The 14,408-nt window shown below is 40.9% G+C and overlaps 1 protein-coding gene across 2 annotated transcripts in view; it reads right to left on the bottom strand.

Moving 5' to 3' along the window:
• The window catches only part of LOC309543511 (NACHT, LRR and PYD domains-containing protein 12-like), a 113,973-nt gene extending 100,773 nt beyond the window's left edge, over window positions 1-13,200 (bottom strand). For both annotated transcript variants that reach the window (XM_082275986.1, XM_082275987.1), the window contains exon 1: window positions 13,134-13,200. In XM_082275986.1, coding sequence (XP_082132112.1) covers window positions 13,134-13,155 — 22 coding nt within the window. In that variant the 5' untranslated portion in view covers window positions 13,156-13,200. The remainder of the gene's footprint in view (window positions 1-13,133) is intronic.
• Window positions 13,201-14,408: the final 1,208 nt, after the last annotated feature.

Raw genomic sequence — 14,408 nt, 5'->3', positions numbered from 1 at the left:
TCATACCATATATACCATCATCATACCATATATACCATCATCATACCATATATACCATCATCAAACCATATATACCATCATCATACCATATATACCATCATCATACCATATATACCATCATCAAACCATATATACCATCATCAAACCATATATACCATCATCATACCATATATACCATCATCAAACCATATATACCATCATCATACCATATATACCATCAACAAACCATATATACCATCATCAAACCATATATACCATCATCATACCATATATACCATCATCATACCATATATACCATCATCAAACCATATATACCATCATCATACCATATATACCATCATCAAACCATATATACCATCATCACACCATATATACCATCATCACACCATATATACCATCATCAAACCATATATACCATCATCATACCATATATACCATCATCATACTATATATACCATCATCATACCATATATACCATCATCATACTATATATATACCATCATCATACCATATATACCATCAACATACCATATATACCATCAACATACCATATATACCATCAACAAACCATATATACCATCATCATACCATATATACCATCATCATACCATATATACCATCATCACACCATATATACCATCATCATACCATATATACCATCATCATACCATATATACCATCATCATACCATATATACCATCAATAAATCATCTATACCATCAACAAACCATATATACCATCATCATACCATATATACCATCATCATACCATATATACCATCATCATACCATATATACCATCATCACACCATATATACCATCATCATACCATATATACCATCATCAAACCATATATACCATCATCATACCATATATACCATCATCATACCATATATACCATCATCATACCATATATACCATCATCAAACCATATATACCATCATCCAACCATATATACCATCATCATACCATATATACCATCATCATACCATATATACCATCATCAAACCATATATACCATCATCACACCATATATACCATCATCATACCATATATACCATCATCATACCATATATACCATCAAAAACCATATATACCATCATCATACCATATATACCATCAACAAACCATATATACCATCAACAAACCATATATACCATCATCACACCATATATACCATCATCATACTATATATACCATCATCAAACCATATATACCATCATCATACCATATATACCATCATCAAACCATATATACCATCATCATACCATATATACCATCATCATACCATATATACCATCATCATACCATATATACCATCATCATACCATATATACCATCATCAAACCATATATACCATCATCATACCATATATACCATCATCACACCATATATACCATCATCACACCATTTATACCATCATCATACCATATATACCATCATCACACCATATATACCATCATCAAACCATATATACCATCATCAAACCATATATACCATCATCAAACCATATATACCATCATCACACCATATATACCATCATCACACCATATATACCATCATCATACCATATATACCATCATCATACTATATATACCATCATCAAACCATATATACCATCATCATACCATATATACCATCATCAAACCATATATACCATCATCATACCATATATACCATCATCATACCATATATACCATCATCATACCATATATACCATCATCAAACCATATATACCATCATCAAACCATATATACCATCATCACACCATATATACCATCATCAAACCATATATACCATCATCATACCATATATACGATCATCAAACCATATATACCATCATCATACCATATATACCATCATCATACCATATATACCATCATCATACCATATATACCATCATCATACCATATATACCATCATCATACCATATATACCATCATCATACCATATATACCATCATCAAACCATATATACCATCATCAAACCATATATACCATCATCATACCATATATACCATCATCATACCATATATACCATCATCAAACCATATATACCATCATCAAACCATATATACCATCAACAAACCATATATACCATCATCATACCATATATACCATCATCATACTATATATACCATCATCATACCATATATACCATCATCATACCATATATACCATCATCAAACCATATATACCATCATCAAACCATATATACCATCAACAAACCATATATACCATCATCATACCATATATACCATCATCATACTATATATACCATCATCATACCATATATACCATCATCATACCATATATACCATCATCAAACCATATATACCATCATCAAACCATATATACCATCATCACACCATATATACCATCATCAAACCATATATACCATCATCATACCATATATACCATCATCATACCATATATACCATCATCATACCATATATACCATCATCAAACCATTGATCAGTCGATAACGTGTCCTTTGGTTTGACTCACCACAATGTTCTCCAATCATCCACATACATAAGTGATAATCCCCTCCCCCGATGTGCCCTCAGCTGGGGGAGAAGACCAACCATTGGTCTATATGTCCTTTGCCCCTCTCTGGGGATGTTTTATGCGGTTTCCCTCCTTTGGTGGCAATCTTGAGGTTGGTATTCTCCTTCTCTTACATTTATCTCCATACCCCCAAACCATGGAGAGAGAAGACTGGACATAGAAATGCATAGAGTGCACCGATCTGTACAAGACTTCAGTCCTCCCCGTGCGGGTATATCCACAGCATGCTCACAGTGTGCACCTCAGAGTGACAATAGATTGGCACCTTCCCTAGAAAACTCATCCATACAATCCCCTATACACAATCCTTTACCCACCCAACCATGCAATCCCCTATACACAATCCTATACCCTCCCCAACCATACAATCCCCTATACACAATCATATACCCTCCCCAACCATACAATCCCATATACACAATCCTATACCCGCCCCAACCATACAATCCCATATACACAATCCTATACCCTCCCCAACCATACAATCCCATATACACAATCCTATACCCACCCCAACCATACAATCCCCTATACACAATCCTATACCCTCCCCAACCATACAATCCCCTATACACAATCCTATACCCACCCCAACCATACAATCCCCTATACACAATCCTTTACCCACCCAACCATGCAATCCCCTATACACAATCCTATACCCTCCCCAACCATACAATCCCCTATACACAATCCTATACCCACCCCAACCATACAATCCCATATACACAATCCTATACCCTCCCCAACCATACAATCCCATATACACAATCCTATACCCTCCCCAACCATACAATCCCATATACACAATCCTATACCCTCCCCAACCATACAATCCCATATACACAATCCTATACCCGCCCCAACCATACAATCCCATATACACAATCCTATACCCTCCCCAACCATACAATCCCATATACACAATCCTATACCCACCCCAACCATACAATCCCATATACACAATCCTATACCCTCCCCAACCATACAATCCCATATACACAATCCTATACCCTCCCCAACCATACAATCCCATATACACAATCCTATACCCTCCCCAACCATACAATCCCATATACACAATCCTATACCCACCCCAACCATACAATTCCATATACACAATCCTATACCCTTCCCAACCATACAATCCCATATACACAATCCTATACCCTCCCCAACCATACAATCCCCTATACACAATCCTATACCCGCCCCTACCATACACTCCCATATACACAATCCTATACCCTCCCCAACCATACAATCCCGTATACACAATCCTATACCCTCCCCAACCATACAATCCCATATACACAATCCTATACCCCGCCCCCAACCATACAATCCCATATACACAATCCTATACCCTCCCCAACCATACAATCCCATATACACAATCCTATACCCCTCCCAACCATACAATCCCATATACACAATCCTATACCCACCCAACCATACAATCCCATATACACAATCCTATACCCACCCCAACCATACAATCCCCTATACACAATCCTATACCCACCCCAACCATACAATCCCATATACACAATCCTATACCCTCCCCAACCATACAATCCCATATACACAATTATATACCCTCCCCAACCATACAATCCCATATACACAATCCTATACCCTCTCCAACCATACAATCCCATATACACAATCCTATACCCACCCCAACCATACAATCCCATATACACAATCCTATACCCTCCCCAACCATACAATCCAATATACACAATCCTATACCCTCCCCAACCATACAATCCCATATACACAATCCTATACCCACCCCACCATACAATCCCCTATACACAATCCTATACCCACCCCAACCATACAATCCCATATACACAATCCTATACCCTCCCCAACCATACAATCCCATATACACAATCCTATACCCACCCCACCATACAATCCCATATACACAATCCTATACCCGCCCCAACCATACAATCCCCTATACACAATCCTATACCCTCCCCAACCATACAATCCCATATACACAATCCTATACCCTCCCCAACCATACAATCCCATATACACAATCCTATACCCTCCCCAACCATACAATCCCATATACACAATCCTATACCCGCCCCAACCATACAATCCCATATACACAATCCTATACCCTCCCCCCAACCATACAATCCCATATACACAATCCTATACCCTTCCCAACCATACAATCCCATATACACAATCCTATACCCTCCCCAACCATACAATCCCATATACACAATCCTATACCCTCCCCAACCATACAATCCCGTATACACAATCCTATACCCACCCCAACCATACAATCCCATATACACAATCCTATACCCGCCCCAACCATACAATCCCATATACACAATCCTATACCCATCCCAACCATACAATCCCATATACACAATCCTATACTCACCCCAACCATACAATCCCATATACACAATCCTATACCCGCCCCAACCATATAATCCCATATACACAATCCTATACCCTCCCCAACCATACAATCCCATATACACAATCCTATACCCACCCCAACCATATAATCCCATATACACAATCCTATACCCTCCCCAACCATACAATCCCATATACACAATCCTATACCCTCCCCAACCATACAATCCCATATACACAATCCTATACCCTTCCCAACCATAGAATCCCATATACACAATCCTATACCCTCCCCAACCATACAATCCCATATACACAATCCTATACCCTCCCCAACCATACAATCCCATATACACAATCCTATACCCTTCCCAACCATAGAATCCCATATACACAATCCTATACCCTCCCCAACCATACAATCCCATATACACAATCCTATACCCACCCCAACCATACAATCCCATATACACAATCCTATACCCTCCCCAACCATACAATCCCATATACACAATCCTATACCCTCCCCAACCATACAATCCCATATACACAATCCTATACCCTCCCCAACCATACAATCCCATATACACAATCCTATACCCTTCCCAACCATACAATCCCATATACACAATCCTATACCCACCCCAACCATACAATCCCCTATACACAATCCTATACCCGCCCCAACCATACAATCCCATATACACAATCCTATACCCACCCCAACCATACAATCCCATATACACAATCCTATACCCGCCCCAACCATATAATCCCCTATACACAATCCTATACCCTCCCCAACCATACAATTCCATATACACAATCGTATACCCGCCCCCACCATACAATCCCATATACACAATCCTATACCCTCCCCAACCATACAATCCCCTATACACAATCCTATACCCGCCCCAACCATACAATCCCATATACACAATCCTATACCCGCCCCAACCATACAATCCCATATACACAATCCTATACCCTCCCCAACCATACAATCCCATATACACAATCCTATACCCTTCCCAACCATACAATAGAAACATAGAATGTGTCGGCAGATAAGAACCATTTGGCCCATCTAGTCTGCCCAATATATCTGAATCCTATGAATAGTCCCTGGCCCTATCTTATATGAAGGATAGCCTTATGCCTATCCCATGCATGCTTAAACTCCTTCACTGTATTTGCAGCTACCACTTCTGCAGGAAGGTTATTCCATGCATCCACTACTCTCTCAGTAAAGTAATACTTCCTCATATTACTTTTAAACCTTTGCCCCTCTAATTTAAAACTGTGTCCTCTTGTGGTGGTTTTTCTTCTTTTGAATATGCTCTCCTCCTTTACCGAGTTGATTCCCTTTATGTATTTAAAGGTTTCTATCATATCCACTCTGTCTCTTCTTTCTTCCAAGCTATACATGTTAAGGTCCTTTATCCTTTCCTGGTAAGTTTTTTCCTGCAATCCATGTACTAGTTTATTAGCTCTTCTCTGAACTCTCTCTAGAGTATCTATATCCTTCTGGAGATATGGCCTCCAGTACTGCGCACAATACTCCAAGTGAGGTCTCACCAGTGTTCTGTACAGCGGCATAAGCACTTCTCTCTTTCTACTGCTTATACCTCTCCCTATACATCCAAGCATTCTGCTGGCATTTCGTGCTGCTCTATTACATTGTCTTCCCACCTTTAAGTCTTCTGAAATAATTTCTCCTAAATCCCTTTCCTCAGATACTGAGGTCAGGACTGTGTCAAATATTCTATATTCTGCCCTTGGGTTTTTACGCCCCAGGTGCATTATCTTGCACTTATCCACATTAAATTTCAGTTGCCAGAGTTCTGACCATTCTTCTGGTTTTCCTAAATCCTTTTCCATTTGGCGTTTCCCTCCAGGAACATCAACCCTGTTACATATCTTTGTGTCATCAGCAAAAAGACAAACCTTACCATCGAGGCCTTTTGCAATATCACTTATGAAGATATTAAACAAAATTGGTCCCAGTACAGATCTCTGAGGTACCCCACTGGTAACATGACCTTGTTCTGAATGTTCTTCATTGACTACAACCCTCTGTTGTCTGTCACTCAGCCACTGCCTAATCCACTCAACAATATGGGAGTCCATGCTCAATGACTGCAGTTTATTGATAAGTCTTCTATGTGGGACAGTGTCAAAAGCCTTACTAAAATCTAGATATGCAATGTCTACTGCACCTCCACCGTCTATTATTTTAGTCACCCAGTCAAAAAAATCTATAAGATTTGTTTGACATGATCCCCCTGAAGTAAACCCATGTTGTTTTTCATCTTGCAATCCATGGGATTTAAGATGTTCCACAATCCTATCCTTTAATAGGGTTTCCATTAATTTGCCTACTATTGATGTCAGACTCACTGGTCTATAGTTGCTCGATTCCTCCCTACTACCTTTCTTGTGAATGGGCACGACATTTGCCAATTTCCAATCTTCCGGGACGACTCCTGTTACTAATGATTGGTTAAATAAATCTGTTAATGGTTTTGCCAGCTCACCACTAAGCTCTTTTAATAATTTTGGGTGTATCTCATCAGGACCCTGTGACTTATTTGTCTTCACTTTAGACAGCAATCTTAGAACGTCTTCCTCTGTAAAGACACATGCATCAAACGATTCATTAGTCATCCTTTCAAGTGGAGGTCCTTCTCCTTCTTTTTCTTCTGTAAAAACTGAACAGAAGTATTCATTAAGGCAGTCGGCTAGCCCTTTATTCTCTTCTACATACCTTCCGTCCTTTGTTTTTAATTTAGTTATTCCTTGTTTTAATTTCCTTTTTTCATTTATATATCTGAAGAATGTCTTATCCCCCTTTTTCATAGACTGAGCTAGTTTTTCTTCTGCCTGCGCTTTAGAAGTTCTTATAACTTGCTTGGCCTCTTTCTGCCTAATCTTGTAGATTTCCTTATCTTCATTGCTCTGGGTTTTTTTATAATTACAAAATGCTAGCTTTTTATTTTTAATGATTTGGGCCACTTCTGCTGAGTACCACAGTGGTCTCTTCCTTTTTTTGCTTTTACTGACAAGTCTAATGCAATTTTCTGTTGCCTTCAATAATGCACCTTTTAAGTAGTCCCATTTCTCCTGGACTCCATGTAATCCGTTCCAGTCTGATAAGGACTCATTTATGACTAATTTCATTTTTAAAAAGTCTGTTTTTCTAAAATCTAAAACTTTTGTTTTTGTGTGGTGTGACTCTTTCACAGTTCTTATATTAAACCACACTGACTGGTGATCACTAGATCCCAAGGTTTCGCCTACAATGACATCATATACCGAATCCCCATTTGTGAATACCAGATCCAAAATGGCCTCCCTCCGGGTTGGCTCCTCAACCACTTGTTGCAGAGACAAACCCAGTAGGGAATTTAGAATATCTGTACTCCTGGTAGAACTTGCTATTTTGGTTTTCCAGTTTATATCTGGAAGATTTAAATCTCCCATAATGATAACTTCTCCTTTCATTGTCATTTTAGCTATTTCTTCAACTAGTAGATCATCTAGTTCTTTGACTTGACCAGGTGGTCTATATATCACACCTACACGAGTTACTGCATGATTAGCAAACTGCAACGTAACCCAAACTGACTCTATGTTGGCTTCACCAACTTGTATTAGGTTAGATTTAATGCTATCTTTCACATACAGGGCCACTCCTCCTCCTTTCTTGCCTTCTCTGTCTCTTCTGTATAAAGAGTACCCTGGTATGGTTATGTCCCAGTCATTTCTTTCATTAAACCATGTTTCCGTAACAGCCACTAAATCTACATTCTCAGATGCCATTATTGACCCAAGTTCATTGATTTTTTTACCTAAACTGCAAGCATTTGTAGACAGGACTCTGAGCTTATCATTTCTTAACCTCTGTGCTTCTGACCTGTTCTGGCATTGTTTCGGGGGGCAATTGGACTCTTGTAATTCCACTCTTTTGCCCCCCCTTCCTAGTTTAAATACTCTTTCGCAAATTCTTGGAGTTGTTCACTAAGTACATTTGTTCCTTTGAGAGAAAGATGCAAACCATCTTTTTTGTACAGTTCCTTTCTATTCCAAGTAGAGCTATCATGAGAAACAAAGCCAAATCCTTGCTCTTGACACCATTTACTAAGCCATATGTTGAACTCCTTTATGCGCCTCTGCCTATCATTCTGAACATTATGCACAGGCAGAACTTCAGAAAATGAAATGGTGGATGTAAAATCCTGTATGTCATTACCAAGTGTGATAAAAGATTTTTTCACCTCTGACATTTCATTGCAAGCCAGGTCATTTGTCCCTAGATGGACAAGAACATCCACGTCCCCTTCCTGCTTTGCTTGCTTAACAATATTAATAATACGTCTTCTATCTCATCTAGCAGTAGCACCAGGGAGACATCTCACAAAACCATTTTCTTTAAGCTCCACACTTCTTATGATTGAATCACCCAGCAACAGCTGCTTCCTTTGAGACTTCACTTTATCTTTTTTGTCCTTGGCTGCAGTCTTGCATACATTAGACATAGGAGTCGATGGTTTCTCACCCTCTGTGCTTGAGTCCATATCCATGTTGTCCTTACATTCTGAGAGTGCTGCAAATGAATTATGGAGAACCACCGACTGTGGGACATGTCTTCTATCCACCACTCTAAGTCTTCCTGAACCTACAGTAACCCATCTGCCATTTCTGGGGGTCCTCTGTGGCAGTGGCATTGCAGCAGTCCCAGCTGGAGTTTGTTTAACAGATAATTTAAATATCTCTGATTTCAAAAATGCAATTTCTTGCTGCAGTAAGGAGAATTGCCTACAGATCTGACAGCATCCGAATCTCCAAAGAGTGGAACATGAAATAAATGCACAACAATTCCTGCACTGAACCAAGTCTGCCATTTTAAAGAGGAGGAAAACAAATTGTAAATTTAAGTCAAACAAATCTTACCTTTTTTTTTTTCTTTTTCCCACCTTCCAGCCTACCTCCTGACTATCTCCTGCAATATCTCTTCACTGTACTTAAAATGTTGTACTTGAATGGAGTACTTGCAGCTAATAAATTAGACCAGCTAATGAGTATTTCTCTATATATACACACTCCTTCACAGCTCCTCCCCCAGCAACAATTGTAACACCTTATGAGCTAGTCTCATTAGCAAATGCACAATAGAAAACACCTGACCAAATTCCTTTCCTCTTCTCAAGCAATGGTCAGCAAAAAGAAACACAGATGAGTTGGTTGCAAACTCCAAGCCAATCTCTTTCAGTATCTCTTCAGTCTCATACAATCCCATATACACAATCCTATACCCGTCCCAACCATACAATCCCATATACACAATTCTATACCCTCCCCAACCATACAATCCCATATACACAATCCTATACCCTCCCCAACCATACAATCCCATATACACAATCCTATACCCGTCCCAACCATACAATCCCATATACACAATCCTATACCCGTCCCAACCATACAATCCCCTATACACAATCCTATACCCTCCCCAACCATACAATCCCATATACACAATCCTATACCCTCCCCAACCATACAATCCCATATACACAATCCTATACCCTCCCCAACCATACAATCCCATATACACAATCCTATACCCTCCCCAACCATACAATCCCATATACACAATCCTATACCCACCCCAACCATACAATCCCATATACACAATCCTATACCCTCCCCAACCATACAATCCAATATACACAATCCTATACCCGCTGTTGATCCAGAGGAAGGCGAAAAACCCCAGCAAAGCATGATCCAATTTACTACAGCAGTGGTAAAATTCCTTCCTGATCCCCCGAGAGGCAATCGGATATTCCCTGGATCAACTTTACCTATAAATATTAATACCCATTTATATTATTTACACCTAGGAAAGAATCCAGGACTTTCTTATAGCAATCCACTCTCACTCCTCCATTCCTCTGCCTGATCCCATCTCTCCCACCTCCATTCCTCTGCCTGATCCCATCTTTCCCACCTCCATTCCTCTGCCTGATCCCATCTCTCCCACCTCCATTCCTCTGCCTGATCCCATCTCTCCCACCTCCATTCCTCTGCCTGATCCCATCTCTGTCTGATCTCTCTACCCTTCCCATGAGGCAGTGGTGATGGGGAGATAGAGATGACATCAGTAGCGGTGGTCCCCTTGAATCCTGCTGCCTTGGTTAAGGCTGCTATTCAGGCTTCCGGCTTTCCAGGTCTTTCCATGCTAGACAGGGTGTCTCCTGGATTAGATTGAAGGTTGGAGAAGATCCCTCTCCTCAGCTCCAGCCTGGAGGCAAAGCCCTTCAGCCCCAGGGTCCCCTCCCAGGCCTCACAACATCAACCTAAGCACTCTTCCACCCGACAACAACCACAACTCCCCCCACTGATCAGGCTCTTCGACATTTATGGGCCTATCCCCTCACTTATCAGGTTCTTCAACATTTATGGGCCTATCCCCTCACTGATCAGGTTCTTCAACATTTATGGGCCTATCCCCTCACTGATCAGGTTCTTCAACGTTTATGGGCCTATCTCCTCACTGATCAGGCTCTTCAACGTTTATGGGCCTATCCCCTCACTGATCAGGTTCTTCAACATTTATGGGCCTATCCCCTCACTGATCAGACTCTTCAACATTTATGGGCCTATCCCCTCACTGATAAGGTTCTTCAACATTTATGGGCCTATCCCCTCACTGATCAGGCTCTTCAACATTTATGGGCCTATCCCCTCACTGATCAGGCTCTTCAACATTTATGGGCCTATCCCCCCACTGATCAGGTTCTTCAACGTTTATGAGCCTATCCCCTCACTGATCAGGTTCTTCAACATTTATGGGCCTATCCCCTCACTGATCAGGCTCTTCAACATTTATGGGCCTATCCCCTCACTGATCAGACTCTTCAACATTTATGGGCCTATCCCCTCACTGATCAGGTTCTTCAACATTTATGGGCCTATCCCCTCACTGATCAGGCTCTTCAACATTTATGGGCCTATCTTACCACCCTGCCAGGCCTTCTGCCTGGGGAATTGGTCAAACCCCCATTAATATTCAGATCCTTGCCTCTGTACCTCTGCCCACTAGTTTCTAGAAGTTTCCATGGACCTCCAAAACCTGGGGGAGGTGATAGAGGCCTGGTCTGCAGAGCCTTCCAGACTGACCTTAATCTGACTCACACAAGCTACTGTGAGTCAGCCGAATTTTCCTAACCAAACTGTACACTAGAGGGCGCTACAAATGTTTTGGACTGTGTAACAAATTCTCTTTTACAAGGTCATACCATTGGAAGCTGACATTTTGGAAAGTGCTGGAACCTAAAAAACCAAAATCTAAATATCAATTAAACTGTTTGCACTTCAGAGCTATGAATTATGAGGGTCTTTAGTAAATATGCCATCATTCATATGATGAAGAGGGTAGAAGAAAATGTTGGAACATCCTTTACACCGAAAGTCAGCAATCGTTATAAAAAAACTAGCAAGCGACCCCAGAATTCCACCTATAACTGGTTTTACCAATTTTAGGAGTCCTTCAGGATGTGACTGTGAAAAGACTTTGTCCTCATCTCAGACCTCAAACTCTCTTCCATTGAGGAGAACTTCAATACTGAAGTGACCAAACAGATAGAAGAGATAAAAAGGACCAGGAAAGACTCATAAAGGCAGAAAACTGAAGTGACCTGATAATCCCAAACCCAAAGAGAGCGACCAGAGGAGCCAACTCTACAGATAATCCCGAACCCAACTCTACCGATAATCCCGAACCCAACTCTACCGATAATCCTGAACCCAACTCTACTGATAATCCCGAACCCAACTCTACCGATAATCCTGAACCCAACTCTACCGATAATCCCGAACCCAACTCTACTGATAATCCCGAACCCAACTCTACCGATAATCCCGAACCCAACTCTACCGATAATCCCGAACCTAACTCTACTGATAATCCCAAACCCAAGAAGAGCCATCAGAGGAGCCAACTCTACTGATAATGATTGACATGACATTCATCCACCATACAAACAGCAGAATACACCACTCTGTACATCACCTGAACATCTCATACATTATATCTAGTAGATCGTACAAAGCTACGGTCAACGGGGGTGCCATGAAATAAATAAAGTTTTACCTTCCCAGTCCGACGGGTTCATCCGGAGAGGTTCAGGCAGCTACAACCACAGAAAACACTACAAAAGACGAGCCGGAGGTTGGAGGTTGTAAATATAAATGTTGCATCAGTTTCAGTTCTTCAACAGGAAACGCGACGTTCTACTTCTCCTCAGACTTCCCACCATGAACACAATTTCAAATTCGACAGCGAGAGACGAGAGCGAGAGAGAGAGAGAGAGAGAGAGAGAGAGAGAGAGACTACCCAGAATGTCCTATCCTTCATATCAGAGAGAGAGAGAGAGAGAGACCACCCAGAATGTTCTATCCTTCATATCAGAGAGAGAGAGAGACCACCCAGAATGTCTTATCCTTCATATCAGAGAGAGACCACCCAGAATGTTCTATCCTTCATATCAGAGAGAGAGACCACCCAGAATGTTCTATCCTTCATATCAGAGAGAGAGACCACCCAGAACGTCCCATCCTTCATATCAGAGAGAGAGAGAGAGAGAGAGAGAGAGACCACCCAGAATGTCCTATCCTTCATATCAGAGAGAGAGAGACCACCCAGAATGTCCTATCCTTCATATCAGAGAGAGAGAGATACCACCCAGAATGTTCTATCATTCATATCAGAGAGAGAAAGAGACCACCCAGAATGTCCTATCCTTCATATCAGAGAGAGAGAGAGACCACCCAGAATGTCCTATCCTTCATATCAGAGAGAGAGAGACCACCCAGAATGTCCTATCCTTCATATCAGAGAGAGAGAGAGAGTCCACCCAGAATGTCCTATCCTTCATATCAGAGAGAGAGAGACCACCCAGAATGTCCTATCCTTCATATCAGAGAGAGAGAGACCACCCAGAATGTCCTATCCTTCATATCAGAGAGAGAGAGAGAGAGAGAACACCCAGAATGTCCTATCCTTTATATCAGAGAGAGAGACTACCCAGAATGTCCTATCCTTTATATCAGAGAGAGACCAGCAGGAGGTCACCAGCAGGGGGAAGGAGGTCCTGATTCCTCTATATAGATCTTTATATCACAGGAGGGGTCCCCAGCAGGAGGAAGAAGGTCCTGATTCTTCTATATAGATCTTTATATCACTAGAGGGGTCCCCAGCAGGAGGAAGGAGGTCCTGATTCCTCTATATAGGTCTTTGTTAAACCTCATTTAGAATACTGTGTCCAGTTCTGGAGACCTCACTAACAAAAAGAAATTGATAAGATAGAGTTAGTCCAGACAGAAGTGTTGGCTTGTATAGGCTCCAAAAATTAGCTCACATGGTTTG

Source organism: Pelophylax lessonae, assembly GCF_965119305.1.
Source record: "Pelophylax lessonae genome assembly, contig: HAP1_SCAFFOLD_151, whole genome shotgun sequence".
Lineage (NCBI taxonomy): Eukaryota > Metazoa > Chordata > Amphibia > Anura > Ranidae > Pelophylax > Pelophylax lessonae.
The sequence above is the reverse complement of the archived record's forward strand: the minus strand, read 5'-3'. Positions and strand labels throughout refer to the sequence as shown.